Here is a 16,421-nt window from a genome sequence, read left to right on the forward strand (position 1 = left end):
GTCTAACAAATCCCTCCACAAAGCTCCGTGGAAATGGAGGTGTTTACCAGTAAGAGTTTCGAAAAAGAACCCGATCTGTCGAAATTTTGGAAATGGAAAGTCTTCCACACACGCGCGGTACCGGCCCGATACATAGCCAACAACCATCCAACAAGCCGTGACATCCATGACCTTTCGATCAGGGCAGCGGGGCTTCGGGGATGATACGTCTATATTTGGGGCAAAAGCGAGCCGCCGGCAATATCTTTGATTGCGGTTGAAGCAGTCGGAAGACCAAAGAGGTCGAGTGTAAATTTTGTCGTAGCTTGCGTCTTCCAGCTGATGATCAGTCCAATTATAGATGGCAGGATCATTCAAAATTTCGTTGGGATGATCGACAAACAAGAATCGTAGTTGAATGCAAAGCGGAGACGAGCCTCTGTATCGCTCTTCGTGGTATGCTGGGTGGACGATGTACGATGATGTCATCCATTGAAACTCCGACGGGGGACACTCAGGGATGGATAATTGAGACTGCGACATGTCCGACTTGCTAATCACAGAAATCGCATTGCGACACTCTCGCCGGTTCTCTTCGGACGGGTTTAGCTGATGCCAGTATGGGCGTTGAGGAGTTGCGGGAGACGCCTCTCAGTTTGGTGACTTTCGAAAGTTCATGGTGACTGGTAAGTTGAAGGAGAATCCCATGTATGATGTTGTGATGGTATGGGTAAAAAAAAAAAAAGATTTACCGCAGAGAATTCATGTACTCAAACACGCTTTTGTTCGTACGGCTTTCTTGTATTCCGTAAAGGAAATGCACCTTGACGATTTCCCTCCCCACGTTTCCTCCTTGGCACAGACTACAGCAGTATGATCGGCCGCTGACTACGCACATTGTTCTTCAGCGCTTGTGGTAAGGTGGTACACAAATTGTTCACTCGTGACCACCCATATGTCGCATTGAGAAATCTCAGACCTTTATTTCCAGCCCTGATGGCCGAATCAGCACAAAAGACCGGAGCGCTGAAGATTTTATAGCGCTATGATATCTCAAGACCTTGACGCCTATTTGCAAACCCATGCAGCCTTCCTAATTAAGGTCTCTGTTAAAGTATCCGTTCAAGTGAAGCCATCGTGAGGAATCAAGCCACATGCGAGATGAGGTAATCTTGGAAACGCCACACCGTGCCCGAATCAGCCACAGGACCCCCACATATGCAGCCCAACGAGGCACCAATCCGATGGATGCACCTTCAGCACCCGAAGGGAGCTTGTGAAGCTGCAGCAGCTGCATTGCGGTACGTACCGACCGGCCCCTGTGGCCCTGCACTAATTCGCAGCCGCCATTGGAGCCAGCGAGCCCGGTACAGCGGCCAGCGGCCAGCTAGCAGGACGCGGTCGAGTCTCGGAATGACATTTCGCGACGCCTGACACTTGACACTTTATGCACCCGCCAGACCAGAGCTCCATCTTTGCATTTCGCTTCATCTTCCCCTTAGCAGCAGCTGCCGATTCCTCAAACTCCACCGACCGACCGACCACCGTTGACGACACTCCTGAACGACGTGGACTGCCGAATGCCACACACCGACCGCCTCGATCCTATGCGCGACTGAGCCTGTTCCCCTTCCTGCTGGAAATGCCTGCGGAGACGAAACCATGGACTTTGTGAGTGCTGGAGCCCCCCTTCTGGCTGGCCGGCTGGCGATGGCTTCACCCCCGTGCTGACCTTTGACACCGCAGTGGTCGCGCCTCCTAGCGGGCACTTCGCTCTCCCCCTCCAACAACCGCAAGGTCGACGCCGCAAAGGACCCCACGAAACGCTTGCACCGGTTCGATAAGGAATACAACCGCATCTTGGTGAGCTCTGCCGCGGAACGGACCCCATCGCCGGAGCTTTGGACCCTGACTAGTCCCCCCTTACCTTAGCAAATCTGGAGATCCTCCTCAAACCTCGCCAATGACGTCGACGCCGCCGAAACCCTCGAGATCAGGCTTCAAGAGCTGACCAACATCCTCAACGACGAGTCCCGACGCCCTCTCCCACACCCCTGCATCCAATATGCCGCGAAGAAACAAGTCTACGTGCCCATCGGCAAGATAGCGACCACATCCTACAACGAGTGGATTATCAAGGAGGCCGTCCTTTTTTTTGCGACCCTGCTCGAGACCGAGGAGGAGGCCTTTGTCGAGAATGTCACCTTCTCCGCCAGTCTGACCAATCTGCTGGTCCGCATCACCGGCGTCAACAGCGTTCGCCTGGGTTCCGACACCGAGGCCAAGGTTGTCGAGCTGGCGTTTAACATCACCACCAAGATCCGCCTCAACCGGGACATCCTGCACGCCTGGTTCAAGACCAACCACGATGGCGCCCCCAAGGTCAACCCCCAAGACGACCAAGGCTCCTTTGCCGGCCGGACCCAGCGACAGGACTTTCCGCTGTTCTACATTTTGATGGACTACATTCATCACGAGGGCAAGGTAGGAGATTTTGCCAGGACGGGACTGCTGTACATCATCGAGTCGGCGTCCAGCGACGAGTCATTGGAGCAATGGATTGTCGAGAGTGATCTGTCTACGTTGATGGCGACGGGTCTGGGAGCCCTCTACAGCCAATTGAGCCGGAAGCTCGTCATCGACTACCCTACCAATGGCCTCCCCGCGATTCTAGCCTTCTCCGACTACGAGCGTCCCACGTCCACCTTTGAAATCATCAGCTCCTGCTCTGGCGACTTCCAGGGCCACATCGAAACCTTCCTCTCCCATCTCCTCTTCTGGCAGGACGTGCTGGACCACTGCAAGTCGGTTGAGGTGAAGCAGACACTTCTGGAACACTTCCAGGTCATCTTTCTGCAGCAGCTCCTGTACGACCCCATTCCGTCTGATATCAAGAGACCCTTTACTGACTGAGCGTGCAGATACCCTTCGCTGCTGGAGTCGTCTGATATTGACGGAGGCTCGTCCGTTGCCGTCCTTACCTATCTCCGCCGCATCCTAGAATCCCTCGACCACCCCGACATGATCAACCTCATCCTCCACTACCTCCTCGGTCTCCCTGACCATGTCTCGACTGGCCCCTCAAGTGGTGGGCGCGCTTCCATCAGCGCAGCTCGCAAGCGCAAGTCCATGGACCTCGCAACCATGCTGGCCCAGACACAATCCGACATCACCGCTACACCTTTGCTGTTTAACCTCGTTGATCTCATCCAAGCGTGTTTGCGCTCCCATAACCAGCAAACCATTCGTGTTACGCTCCAGCTAGTCTCGGCCATTTTTAAGAGACACCATCGCTATGCTGTGGGCACGCTCTTGCGCACGGAAACAGTGATTGGCGACAAGATGCATCGCACGGTCGGAGCACATGAGCAGGAGGTCGACTACCTCATGAGTCTGGCTGGTTCGATTGGCGGCCAGGACAACTTTGATGAAATCTACGAGAATGTCCTGAAGGATACAATGACCCGACTGGAGGGCCATCCCTGCTCTTTGAAGCTCGTCGCCCCCAAGATTTCCACCAACAACCATGACCTGCCCGCTATTCCTGATACGCTTCCTGGGGCGCCACGCGACGTGCACGAGCACACACTCCGACCGGACGATCCCATGCTCAACACAGTGCTGGACCTTCTCGAGACCTTCTTCATGAACCCTGTTGACACAAACCTCTCTCTGACCGAGTCCATTTTGGATCTGGCCATCTGCGGCTATATGACGGTCGAGGGATGGATGCTCCGGAATCCTCAAAAGTACACGTACGATGAGCAGCCGCCTAGCCCAACGTCTCCTGACGCATCAACGACGTCGTTTAGGCCTCCAACGGACCCTGATTCCACAACGTCCGCGGAGCAACAAACCCTTGCAGCTCTTGACGGATGTCGTCTTCGCCCCGTCTGGACCCAGTCCTCTCTGCCGCGTATCCTCATCGTTCTCCAGCAACTCTGCAACCAAGTAGCCCAGTACCGCGAGACGGTCCCCCGCTTTGAGGACCTCCTGCAAAGCCGGAGAGAGGCGTTCCAGACTGCGGATAACCGGCCCACGCCGCCGCCATTGCCGCCTCGCAAGCCGACTCCGCAGAGACACAGGTCAGCGCATACCCCGGAACGCGAAGGTCTGGATGATGCACGCAGTGGATCGCCGGCGCGCCCGTCTGGCCTGGAACGTTTTGCACAGCGTCTGGTCTCGGAGTTGAGCACTCCAACTCGGTCAGGAACTCCCAGGGGGAGAAAGAACAGCCGTGGTTCCGGGACTAACAGCCCGGCCCCGGGCGGTCTATCGGGCGGATATGGTCTGTCTACCCCGACGTCCCGGCCTCTTCCCCCACCAAAAGACACTCCCTACGACCATGCCCCAAGAAGCGTGGCAGATGAAACTGGTTCGTCGCATGGGCCTAGAGACCCCGTGGCCAGTCAGGCAGCTGCGTTTGCAGCGATTGACCAAAGTATCCTGGCGCGTAAGGTCGGCATTCCTGGCAAGGTCGAGGCCATCCCGCTGGATCTTGGGAAGAAGCCGACTCTACATATGCCGCCGCCCAAGGACGACGATGAGGAGGCGGAGCAGGAGGTCACGGAAGAAGGGGAGCAAAAGGCTGAGCAAGAAGGAGAGCAGGAAGCATCAGAAGCCCAAGAGGCCCAGCCGGAGCCAAGCGGCGATGATACCGCCGAGGTCAAGCCAAAGCCAGAGGAGAAGAAGGCGGAGCGTACCGCTTCCGTCTCGCATGTTCTCACTAACGTGATTATACTGCAGTCTTTCCTGTTTGAGCTGGCTGCCCTGATTCAGGTGCGTGCCGGGCTCTTCAACGAGGTTCGCTACGCCTGAGGGGTGCCGGATGCAACCGTGGGGGGCATGAGGCCAGGGTGGAGAGTTTTCTGTTTCTTTTCTACATACCAGATAAAAGACCCTTCTTATTGTACGTAGTATACTTTTTCATGTGGCTTCCCGGTTCTGGGCCTCGTCGCTCGCTTGCATTGCTTGGCGTCGGTAAGGGAGGGGAGGGGGTTCTCTGTTAGGTACTGATGAATAGACTTATCTGCTGTGTTTATTACTATGATGTCGTCTGCTGAGTGGTTTGGTCTGGCTTCGGTGAAGTCGATGGTGAGGCGACCATCATGCGGCGCATACCTACTTACTAACTGATGGTGCTGGGCTTGTTTAGATGAAGGAACCTAACGGAAGTACGGATAAATCCCCCTCCCCCCAAAATGGCGCGCGGCGTTGGCCGTTCATGCCTTGTGATCTGCCGAGCGGACCCAGTAGTGGTGATCGACGGCTGACGTGCGCTAATGCATCAAGTGCCGGGGTGCAGGGGTTGTTGAGTTTAGCTGGGGGTGGAGGCCGAGGGGGTGGGATGCGTTGCGCAGCTCGCGTTCGCGGGGTGCGGCGGACGGTCGGGTTGGATACCGAAGCCCGGCTTTCTTTTCGGGTTAGGCTGGGTTGGACCATGGAATGTCACCGTCGTAAGTTGGTTGAAGGCCAAGACTGGGGAGTTTAGCTGTGGGAGTGTCGGGGTTTAGGAAGATTCTGGAAGGAGTGGTTCCTCTTCTGAAAGGTTTCCTGGTGTTTCTGTATGGTTTGATGGGAGCATGAGAAAGAGGGAGAGGAGTTGTTGAATGAAGTTCGTGGCAGAGAGGGAACTGAGTTTGTCCTCGTTGAGGTGACATGAGTCAATCGCGGTAGCATTCCGCCTGATCTCGGCCTCGGACGCGGGAATTTGGGCTGGAGAGACAGGTCGTCTGTCACTTCTGTCACTAAAAGAAAGTTAGGCTTTCCAGCTTTCTTGCATGTAGTGTTGGAGCGGCGGCACATTTCGTGATTTGGAGAGCAGAGCAGAGTTTGGGGAACGATCTCAGGATGGTATAGCTCAGAATGGTATGGTATGGAGCATCGCGCAAGCGAGTGGGCAGATAATCTTTCTCTGACCGTTTAATATCTCGATTACGAGAGGAGAGGCAGCAAAGGGTCGATTGGTGGTGGCCGGCTAGGCCGGATTGCTTCAGACGAATTGGTTGGACGATTTTTGGATTTTTTTTGGGCATGGGTAACGTTTTACGCGTGCTGTTTTTGGAGACGCCGCTGGCACTTGAGTCGTGGGTTGAACAAGTCTGAACCGGATCTGAGTCGGACGCGGTTCCGTGCGCTCGCGAGTCGGGGGGCGAGTTGGGCACGGCGGGACGTGAGTCGGGGATATTTTTCTTTGCGCGCAGGAGAAGGCTGAGTTATCTTGGCCTCTGCAATGAGACGAGGCATCAGCTGAATTGGAAGACACGTGTGTGCTGTCTGCGGACTTACGAAGTGACGGCGGCGCTTGTTGGTCTGTGGTGAAGACAGAAGTGTGGAATTGTCGCGGGCTGAAACTGTGGAAACGCGCTTGTGGGAAAAAGGCAAAAGGGCGCATCTTATTGAAAGTGACGGTAAGGGTCCTTCCTTGGGCGATATGACGTGCCCGAACGGGCGCGCCACGTTGTCTAGGGCTGTGGACAAGGGTACGGAGTAAGGAGGGGTGTGTTCAGGTTCGTCAGCCCTTTTTCTCGGTGATGGGACCGGGATGGGCGGGATTCCAGATAGATGGGCTGGTGCCATGGATGGGTTCGTGTTGAGCGTGCCTAAGAAAAGAAGTGGGAATGTAACCGGGGAAAGGGCCAGCTTGGTGTAACTGGTTGGTAGATAAAGGGAAGATTCGTCCTGTGTTGTGACAGTTTGGCCTGTTTGCTTCTTGCTTTCCAAGTCTTTGCCGTCTGATGTCGGATGAGAATTTGAAGTGAACAGTTACACGGATTATTTTGAATTACACTCCCCTTCATCGAAGAGACCAAGCGTCCCATCATTCAGTTTACCATTTCTTTTCTTTTCAACTATACCGACTTTACTACACCGGCCCGGAGCAGATTATTCCTTTCTCTTCTTTTCATTTCAAAGGACATACTCCACTTTCTTGAAGAACACTTGGAACGGTCGTTTTAAAGCATATACATCATGAAGTTCTCTGCTTTTGCTGTCATTACTGCCGCCGTGGCCGGCGTTGGCGCCGTGCCTGTTGAGTCTGGGTATGTCTATTCTCTCGTCAACCACACCTGCTACATAGCGGCCTCGACTAACACCAAACCCCGACAGCCCTCTCTCCTCCCTCCAAAACCGCGCCACCGAAGCCATAGGCGGCGTCGTCTCCTTCATCCGCCGCGAAGAGCTCGGCACCCCCGTCGTCCCGCAGCAGCTCAAGCGCGCGCCGCCGGTGCGCTTCCACAACGCCCGCGACGCGGAGTACCTCCGTCGGCGCAAGGACGGCGACGGCAAGGGCGGCAGCAACCCCGTACCACCGCTCAACCCTTTCAGCAAGGGCGGCAAGCGAGACGCGCTTGAGGCGCGGAAGAAGAAGGACCCGGAGGAGGTGCCGCCGTTGAACCCGTTTTCGACGGGGAGTAAGGAGAGGAGGGAAGGAGGGGATTTGACGAGGAGGAAGGCGCCGCAGGAGAGTGTGCCGCCTTTGGCGCCGTTTTCGGTCGATGGGGGGGATGAGGAATGAGGGGAGTTGGGGGGCGCGGGGTTCGTCTGAGCTGTTGAGGATGCTGATGTTGAGAGGATCGCGATGGAGGGGCCTGGCTGGACCGTGAAGCTGGGACTTTTCTTGGGCAATGTTTGGTCGGGATCTTTCTGGACAGCGGCGGAGATGGGGAAGGGGAACCTCCTTTTTTTATAGTGGGTTGGGGGAGAGTTCCTGGGGAATTGAGACTTTGATTCACTGTATAATTCACCGTATATCTTGAAGCCATTTCTTCTTTTGTTCTACTAGTTGTCGAGTTGCGGTGTGAAGATGTGTACATGTTGAAAGGATGGCAGGTCCGAGGACAGAAGGTTATCCTGCATACGTCCCGACGCGAGGGCCGAAGTACTCCCCCTTGGGTAGCTTGAGCCTCGTGCAAGCCGTCGCCTCGCAGCCCTTCTCCGAGTCGTTGCCCCACCAGTTGACCTCGAACCCGTGATAGCTCACCGCAAAGAAGATGACCACCGCAGCGATGGCGATGGCGGTCGAGAGGGCGGCGGACAAGACGTAGTTGTACTTTGACCAGAAGGCGAGGTAGCGCTGGCGGAGGTAGACCATGCTCAGCCAGCCGGGGATGACGGCCGGCCACATGTAGGCGATGTTGTACTACAAATCAAATCAGAGACCAGGAAGAGCAAGGAAAGGGATGGTTTTGACTCACAGGAGACCAGCTGATGCCACCGCTGAGGATAATAACCGGATGGATCTTGGCGACCCAGTGCGTGCGCGGGAAGCGCCTCTGGAAGACGTAGAAGAGGATCGGGATCGCGAAGCCGACGGGGAAGGCGGAGAGGAGGGCGGTGTAGATGCCGCCGGAACCGAAGACCTTGCGGGCGCCCAGGCTGCCGAAGAGGACTGCGGCGGTGAAGTAGGTGTTAACGCCTGGGCAGGAGAAGCGGTCTTTCTGATTGCTGTGAAGGTTGTTAGCATGACAGGAGAGGCGTTGGTGTGAAGAGCTTCTTACGTCGAGCACAGGTCGGGGATGTTTTCAATCTGAAAGTTCATGACGCCTGTGCAGACGAAGGCGGAGACGAAGACGGCGACGACCTGGGCGGCGAAGGTGTGGCGCTGGGGGATCTTGAGGTAGTGGGCTAGCTTGAGGTCGTTGGCGAAGTCGAGGGCGTGGGCGGTTGTGACGTAGCTGGAAGTGTTGGTCAGTCAAGGAATTCAGAGTTGCGATGTTTGTTGGTCGTCTCACCCAAAGCACTTGAAGAAGTTCATGGCGAGAGCATTACCGGGCTCCCATGCACCGCCGATGAACTCGGCCAGCACGCTATAGTTATGTTAGTCTTTGAGATGCATCAGAGGTTTAGGTTGACTTACTTGAACTCAACCTCCATTCCGGTCGTGGCGAAGATGATACCGGTGGGAATGACGAAGACAAGGGCGAGCGCGATGCCGAAGAAGACGACGCCGACGCTGGTCTGGGGAATGATTAGCAATGTAACTGGATGTATGGGAGGTGTCGAGAGATACCTCGGTGGGCCAAGCAGCAACGGCCGCAACACCGAATGCAATTGCGAGCAGGTTGAGGATGAGGTACCACCACTCGGGAACTGTGACCGGTCAGCTACACTCCAAAAAGCAGGGAAGATCCTGGTACCTTCCGGGTAGTTCGACATCATCCTCGTGTGGACATCCTTGAAGTCCTGCGACGCCTCCTTCTTGAAGCTCCGGAGCAGACTCTTGAAGCCTAGGGCAATATCGTGGCGATGGAAGAGGATCGCATAGGATATTGTCGCGGCATAGACGGCGAAAAAGTAGTAGTACATCGTAATACTGCTCGCGGCCAGGTAGACGGGGGAGTAGGCTTGGTACTTGGCCTCATCCAACCACCCACGGCTATCAAGAATCTTGGAGACGTTGTACGAGCCACCGAAATGATTGTACATGAGGTTCGAGTTGATCGGGAGGTAGGCCGTGTTGTACGCATTCGTCCAGTACAGCCCGATAATCGTGATGCCGCCGATGAAGACGCCGATGAAGGTGTTGAACGTGACGCGGAAGGGGACGACGAGGGGCTGGACGACGTGGGTTGCGACGTTCCAGTCAAAAGTCGGCAGAGGGTTGAAGCCGAGACCTTTGCGCACACCGGTGATGGCTGTCAGGGCGAAGTTGTCGGGGGCAATCCACGCGACCCAGTTGAAGAGTGAGAGCGCGCCGAAGATGTAGTCTGGGAACCAGAACCAGACGAACATGCAGGCGAAGGCAGCCAAGAAGAAGCGGTACCGGGATATGCTGTAGATCTTCTTGAAGGGGCCGGCAACTGGGTGATTTGTCTCTGTCGCGGTATAAGTATCGTGCGTCTATAAGGAGCATGTTCTCGCGACTTGGCTTACCGTTATGAAGAGAGCTGTTGAGAGCAATGGTGACCAATGATGCCGGCCACAGACAAAAGGCTGGATACACCAAGAAACGCCTGCACAAACCAGCCAAACCGAAACCCATCAAGTTCGTGGAGAGAGCCAGAAGGATTTGGTAGCTGAATGACTTGGCGTACTTTTGCCCAAAGTAGCGATCCATCCACTGGGTGAAGACTGAGGCGGATCTTGTCAGATTACCAACACCATGTTCCATCGAAAGACGCGGAACTTACTGATATATCTCGAACTAGGCAGCGTCTTTCCAACACTCGCCATAATCGAAATCAGCATGTGCTCCTTCTTATTAAAAGGGCCCGGGTTTAGGCTATGCCGAACTCCAAACAAAGTGAACCCAACATCAGGCAGGAACCTTTCCGCGGCCTTGCCGACCGGATACGCCAGCAGCTGCACGACCTCGGCCCTCAGCGTGATCGACGGCTGACGTACGCTAAAGAGCTGGTTGATGAAGGCGATGAACACCACGAAGGCGAGCCCGATGACCCAGGCGCGGATCGTGGAGACGGGCAGGCCGGGGTCATCGTGCGGGTCGACGACGGCGCGGACCTCGGCGTACGGGCTGTTGGTGGTGAGCAGCGAGACCTCGACCTTGGCTTCGGAGATTTCGAGGGCGTGGGAGTCTGGGTTGGTCAGGATATCGTCGTTGGCGAGGAAGGCTTTAAGGCGTTCGAGGGCGCCGGCGGGGAAGTTTGGGTCGAGATTGTGTTGGGAGACGAGTCTTTCGGCGGCCTGGGTTATGTGTGAGGGGCGTGGGAGGATGGCTGGGTTGGGTGGTGGTTACTTCACGGGTTTCTTGGAGGGAGAAGCTGCGGGAGTGTTCTCTTGCTTCGAGGACCTCTTCGGGTGTAGCATTCAGTTGTCTGGCGGTATGTAAGTTGGATAATCTTAGGCAAGTGAAATGCAGACTCACTTTGCTACTTCATCAACAGAAATCTTCTCATCGAAGCTCTCGCGCTGTGAAGTTGTTAGTTGATGCCAACAGAAGACGATCGTACCCGGTAGACTCACTCGAGGGTTGACATCAGCTGGCGCGACGACATCGATGGTGTCGCCTGTTTTCTCATTGAGAGTACCCATTTTGGCAACGACTGGTGGACGAAACCACAGACAGATGCAGAACCTTGAGAGATGAGACACAACAGGTAGTACAGGGACATGAGGTGAGTCAGGACAGAGCAGTTCTTATTGCCGTTCGTGAATAGTTCACGCGAAAGATGGGGCCGGGGTCCGTTCGGGTGGTAGCAACCCGGATATCTGGTGACTATGTGGCGCTAAAGTCTCCCAACAACCTTTATGCCATCCAACGGGCAAATGCCCCGAGCTTTCGTGTGATCTTGCCATCTGCAACTTGATAGTATGCTGTGGCTAAAGAAGGAAGAGTGGGCTCTGGCGGGGATCCCGACCGACTCGCATTGCAGTACGAAGACGCGTACCTCTAGCCCAGTATGCACCCGTTTCGCTCATAGTTCCATCGCTAGAGACTCCTTCAATATGGAAATTACTCGGGCTAAAGACAGCCAAGACGCATATCTCCGTTGAGCAGATGACATTGGCAAATCTCTGTAGTGAAAACTGCCGCGCCAGCAGCGACGTGCTGTCTCGCACCATCCCGAGAATGAATGAGAACCCCACGAGAAAATTACCTCGATGGGAAAACGAATCCTCCCATCTACGGCTGCCAAGCCCGGGAGACAATGTCTCTTACGTACCAATAAGCTTAACCCATCCTATCTTGGGCTCGCCCATCCCGCTGCAACGGCCGGCTGCAGGGATGAAGTTGGCGGGAAGTGGGCGCGTGTCTTATCGCGTCATCGGCCAGAGAAATGGCGGCTGCGGAGGAGAGAACGAAGACGGCAAAGTGTCTACCAGATTTTGACGTTTGCCAGGTTCTAGACGTGTCTTTAACTGCAACTTGCTGATGGACGATTATTCCGCCGAGGCGCAATGTCGGAGCGGACCCGATGCCTTCAAAGAGTTCGGGGATCCGCCGCGTCGGTTTCGGTTTCACGGCTCCGGCTGACAGGCGACAACTTCCCGGAACGGCTACCTGCAGATGGCCCGGTCAATTGAGTGATGAGAACAGCGAATTACGAGTGCTGCATGTTGACCAACGTCGTCGGTGCGATTGGAGTCCCCCGCAAGATCCTTCTCACGACGACTTCTCTTCACCTCTTTTCTTGACCGAAGATCGCTGGAAGTCATACCTGGCGCTGAGTTTGGTCTTCTCGGATTACTCCGTTGGAACGTGGGTCAAATCCAAGTGACGCCATTCCGACCCACGATGACGCCGCCGTCCATCAGCAAACGCCAAGCTCTGAAGTCGACTGCCTGAGTCGGGGAGCCCAGCTCGAGGGTAATTGAGGCATTGTATGCCGTGATTAGAATTGCTCTTCTTGACGAAAATTACTTTTGTCTAGAGATCGTTTACTTGCAGTATTTTTAGAAGATTGTGACGATTTCATGCGTCGAGCACTCCAAGATGGTCGGCAAAGGCGAAGGTGTCTTTGATTCAAGTCCCCCGCCGTACCAGCAATATCATGCGCCGAGACTGTTCGTCGTTCGGAGGCGCCGAGGACGTCTCTTAGCGTTTACTGTTCTCGTCGTTGTGCTCGTCTCCTTGTCGCATTACTACAGCGTGGCTGTTCAGGGTCCTGCCGTCACCGAGGAGCAGCGCGACCTGCTTGTGAAGGGTTTCGAAACCTGCCGAGAGACTGTTTCTCGGAATCAAAACAGGAGCGACGGTGTTCTACGAGAATCGAATCCGCGATGGAACAAGGTCTCCGGACAAAAGCAGACTATTGTTCTCCGGAACACGACCCTCTTTGACGGAGATGTAGTTCTCCCCGATGCAGTCGATATCGTCTTTGAGAAAGGCCTAATCAAATCTATCGGAAGGACTCAAGAGAAAGGTGATTTCCCCAGCGATGCAGTCGTCTACAACCTCAACCGGCGATTCGTCACGCCCGGGCTCGTCGACATCCACTCTCACCACCTGGAACTCCCCTTCTCCTCAGTCTCCGCAACCGCAGATGTGAATGAGAAGCCACAGCTGGGACCCATCACGCCCTTCGTCCGAGCCATTGACGGATTCAAGCCCTACGATCCGGCCATCAAGATCATTGCCTCCGGCGGCGTGACGACGTCGCTGATTCTACCTGGATCCGGGAACATCATTGGTGGCCAGGGGTACTTGGTCAAGAACCTCCCATCTCCCGGCGAGAACGGAGAGCCGATTGTCGAAGATTTGTTGCTGGAACATGGAATCCCGGAGGAAGGCCGACAAAGATACCTCAAGATGGCTTGCGGCGAGAACCCAAAGCATCTCTACGGCCACACCCGCCTCGGAAATGCTTGGCTCCTGAGGCAGCATCTGGAAAAGGCCCGCAAGTTGAAGTCGGAACAAAACGCATGGTGCCGCACGGCAGAGCATGTCGAAGGTGAGGGTTTCAAGCATGTGAGAATCGCTCGCTTCGTGGCGGAATACGGTGGGTTTCCAGAGGACCTCGAGCTAGAGGCAACCGTGGCCCTACTTCGGGGAGAGTTCAATGTGAACATCCATTGCTACGAGCCGGAAGACTTTGAGAGAATGCTTGCCGTGCTACATGAGTTTGGTGTTCACCCACAAGCGTTCCACCACGCCCTAGAGGCATGGCAGGTCCCGGAGTTTCTCAAGGAGCAAGAAAGGTAAGCGAGTGGACCGCGTGTGGTTGGATCGGGGCTGATGGGAAGCTGCAGGAACATCACAATTGCCACCTTCGCGGAAAACTCTCTATTCAAGCATGAGGCATACGGCGCAAACTTGCGCGGTCCGAAGATCCTTGATGACCACGGTATTCGTGTGGTCTTGAAATCGGTAAGATACGGCCTGGGAACACCCTTGGAGAGAAATCAAAGGCTCAACATTTGTCGCCTAGGACCACACCGGTGAAAGCAACCATGCCAAATACCTCGCGTATGTCTACCCGTCAAGGCAAATATTCGCTCGAGGTTTCGACTAACGCTTGAGAAGATACCAGGCAGCAGTCTCTCATTCTTTTGGACTCTCAGAAGCAAAGGCCCTGCAGTCCATCACCTCGGCTGGTGCGTATTCGATCCAACAAAACCACCGTATTGGGTTTGTCAAAGCCGGCTATGATGCGGACCTAGTCGTATGGGACGCACATCCCCTTCAGGTCGGCGCGACCACTGTTCAGGTCTTTGTTGATGGTCGAGAGGTTCTCGACGGCGACAGCACTCTGGCTACCTTGAGCAGGACTTTGGAACACAGTGATGTTGCTTTGCCAAAGGTTAAAGCCACAATAGAAAAGGAAAAAAGAGAAGACATCTGTGGAAGAGCATTCAAACGCAATACTCGAATTGTTCTCACTGGGATCAGAGAGGCTCTGATTGATGATGTGTCTTCTCTGGACACGAGTGACCATCTGACAATGGTCGTTACGGATGGGGAGATCACCTGCCTTGGGGCCCAGTCTGCATGTGTTTCCTCTTACGAAGGCGACAGCATGGTATCAATCAAACTAGACAACGGCTACATCACACCCGGTCTGGTTGCGTTTGGCAACAACATTGGTATCTTGGACATCTCCTCTGAGCCATCCACAGGCGACGGGTCACCAGGACGGAAGGGCAACGCGCTCAACGAACGAAAGGATCTTCACTTTGCTAAGTACGGAGTCCACTTCGGGGGAAGAGGTTTCGGCCGCGCTCGGCTCGGCGGTGTCACAAAAGCTGTCACTGGACCAATCTTTGGCGGTGGGTTGCTTCAAGGTGTGAGTGTCGGGCTTCGGACTACGGAGAACGCTACTGTTCTTGGAGGTGGCATGTGGAAGGACGAAGTCGCTTTGCACGTTGCCATCGGTCAGGAAGCTAAGGGTAAGTTTGGTTCACTGTGATGCTCACAAACTTTTGCTGACCATACAGTAGGCGATGACGCTCCGACTATATCATCTGGGGTTGAACGTCTGCGTCAGGTCATTGAGGAAGGGCAGGCGGTGTCTGCGCAACCAAGCAGTGCCTATGCTCGGGCGGCAAACGGGGCACTGCCTGTTGTCGTGTACACTGTGAACGAGGCGAGACATCTTTCCCCAAGTTCTGTATCCGGAGCAGTTGCTGACCATCTGGCAGGACGACATTTCCCAGATAATTCTCCTAAAGCGTGACTTTCCTGCCGTGAACTTCGTCATCTATGGTGGGCATGGAGCTCCCTTGGTAAGGCATTTTGCCTCATATGATCGCAGTCCCCAGTTGCTGACGGGTTTCCAGGTTGCCAGAGATCTAGCTGAAGCCAAGATACCCGTCATCTTGACTAGCAATCGCGGTGCCCCTGATAAGTGGGAGAAAAAGAACTCCTTCGCCGGTCCTCCGTTGTCTCCGAGCCCCGCTCAGGTACTCATCGACGCTGGGGTTCTCGTCGCGCTTGCAGTCAGAGGCGACTCCAAGGTCCACGGACTTGCTCAGGAGGCACAGTGGGCCGCTAAGTTTGCTGGCTTGAGCGAGAAAGAGGCGATCAAGTTGGTGTCCACGAACTTCAACAAGATCTTGGGACTAGAAGGGTACAGAGAGGAAGATAGTCCTGCCGGAAACAAGTATTCCGGGGATTTTGTTGTGTGGGAGGGAAATCCTCTTCGCGGCGAAGGAAGCATAGTTTTGAGTGTTCAGGATGATGGAAAGATTGGGGACTGCTGGCCGGATTATGAAGGTGCCGTTTTGTGAGAACATTACGCATCGACGGTCGCCGGCTGCCTGGGCTGTTACTTGAATCTCCACGTGGTCTTGGTATTTTGAGCTGCGGTGTAGATTTTGACGTTCCATCCAATCTGTCTTGGGTTTGACTCGGCGAGACTACGGGATATCCCGTCAATATTCCCGCCACTTCCCTTCATACCTTGATACCAAGGGTTCTCATGAGTTGCGAGATCGGAGGATGTCGGACGAAGCATTTCGGCTCCGTCTTGCCGTGGTATGTCGTACCGCTTACGGTATTGACGCCGTCAGATCCACCACGAGATCCGCCTAACGCTGAAGGAACCAACTTCGGGTGGATACGCGGTAGGAAACGAGACAGACCCATGGATGAGGTGCACCGGCCTTTGGCGTATTGGCCCCAGAATGAACGGCACACCCGTAAATTGCAAGCTTTCGGGAGGGCACTGGCCACACTGAATTATAGCAACTTTACACCAAATCCGTTCAAAACGATGACTTGATTGTCGAAGCTCTCACGATGATACTCCATGGTCTAATGGGTTCCAAACTCCCTTTTTGATAGAGTGACATTGCTTCTGGAACGCCTTCGGACTGCCCCCACGGACTGCCCCCGCCCCTATGGGCATCTTTTCCGGGTCTGTGTCCACGTTGACGTGGAAGCGAGCCCACCTGAGCCTGGACCGCTTGGACCGAATCCCACCGTCAATGGCAAGGTAGTGAACACCAGCAGAGAAGAGGCTCCGCGAAGCCCCGTTATCACTTTGATAGCATCTGATAAGATCGAATGCCTGTCCTCCAAAGGATCTTCAATACGTCAA

At 54.9% G+C, this 16,421-nt stretch overlaps 4 protein-coding genes across 4 annotated transcripts; 3 read left to right on the plus strand and 1 right to left on the minus strand.

The window, feature by feature from the left end:
- Positions 1-1,641: 1,641 nt before the first annotated feature.
- On the plus strand, positions 1,642-4,797 carry CGCA056_v008844 (UPF0518 protein; the record flags this gene model as incomplete). The annotated part of the gene is made up of 4 exons (XM_037324091.1): positions 1,642-1,650; positions 1,726-1,842; positions 1,912-2,846; positions 2,901-4,797. 4 exons carry the CDS (start codon positions 1,642-1,644, stop codon positions 4,795-4,797), a joined length of 2,958 nt encoding a protein of 985 aa, XP_037178503.1.
- Positions 4,798-6,951: 2,154 nt separating this feature from the next.
- On the plus strand, positions 6,952-7,498 carry CGCA056_v008845 (uncharacterized protein; the record flags this gene model as incomplete). The annotated part of the gene is made up of 2 exons (XM_037324092.1): positions 6,952-7,022; positions 7,090-7,498. 2 exons carry the CDS (start codon positions 6,952-6,954, stop codon positions 7,496-7,498), a joined length of 480 nt encoding a protein of 159 aa, XP_037177892.1.
- A 330-nt stretch (positions 7,499-7,828) lies between these two features.
- On the minus strand, positions 7,829-10,974 carry OPT2-1 (Oligopeptide transporter 2; the record flags this gene model as incomplete). Its single annotated transcript, XM_037324093.1, has 12 exons — positions 7,829-8,122; positions 8,178-8,427; positions 8,481-8,657; positions 8,715-8,789; positions 8,840-8,940; positions 8,993-9,072; positions 9,120-9,797; positions 9,856-10,053; positions 10,113-10,626; positions 10,679-10,757; positions 10,808-10,851; positions 10,906-10,974. The coding sequence occupies 12 exons, from the start codon at positions 10,972-10,974 to the stop codon at positions 7,829-7,831; spliced, it is 2,559 nt and encodes an 852-aa protein (XP_037178500.1).
- Positions 10,975-12,376: 1,402 nt separating this feature from the next.
- Positions 12,377-15,609, plus strand: CGCA056_v008847 (uncharacterized protein; the record flags this gene model as incomplete). Its single annotated transcript, XM_037324094.1, has 7 exons — positions 12,377-13,581; positions 13,633-13,750; positions 13,812-13,849; positions 13,907-14,769; positions 14,821-14,957; positions 15,022-15,105; positions 15,160-15,609. 7 exons carry the CDS (start codon positions 12,377-12,379, stop codon positions 15,607-15,609), a joined length of 2,895 nt encoding a protein of 964 aa, XP_037178498.1.
- Between the last annotated feature and the right edge of the window lie 812 nt (positions 15,610-16,421).

This window comes from Colletotrichum aenigma (genome assembly GCF_013390185.1).
Source record: "Colletotrichum aenigma strain Cg56 chromosome Unknown KSG_Cg56_contig05, whole genome shotgun sequence".
Classification (NCBI taxonomy): domain Eukaryota; kingdom Fungi; phylum Ascomycota; class Sordariomycetes; order Glomerellales; family Glomerellaceae; genus Colletotrichum; species Colletotrichum aenigma.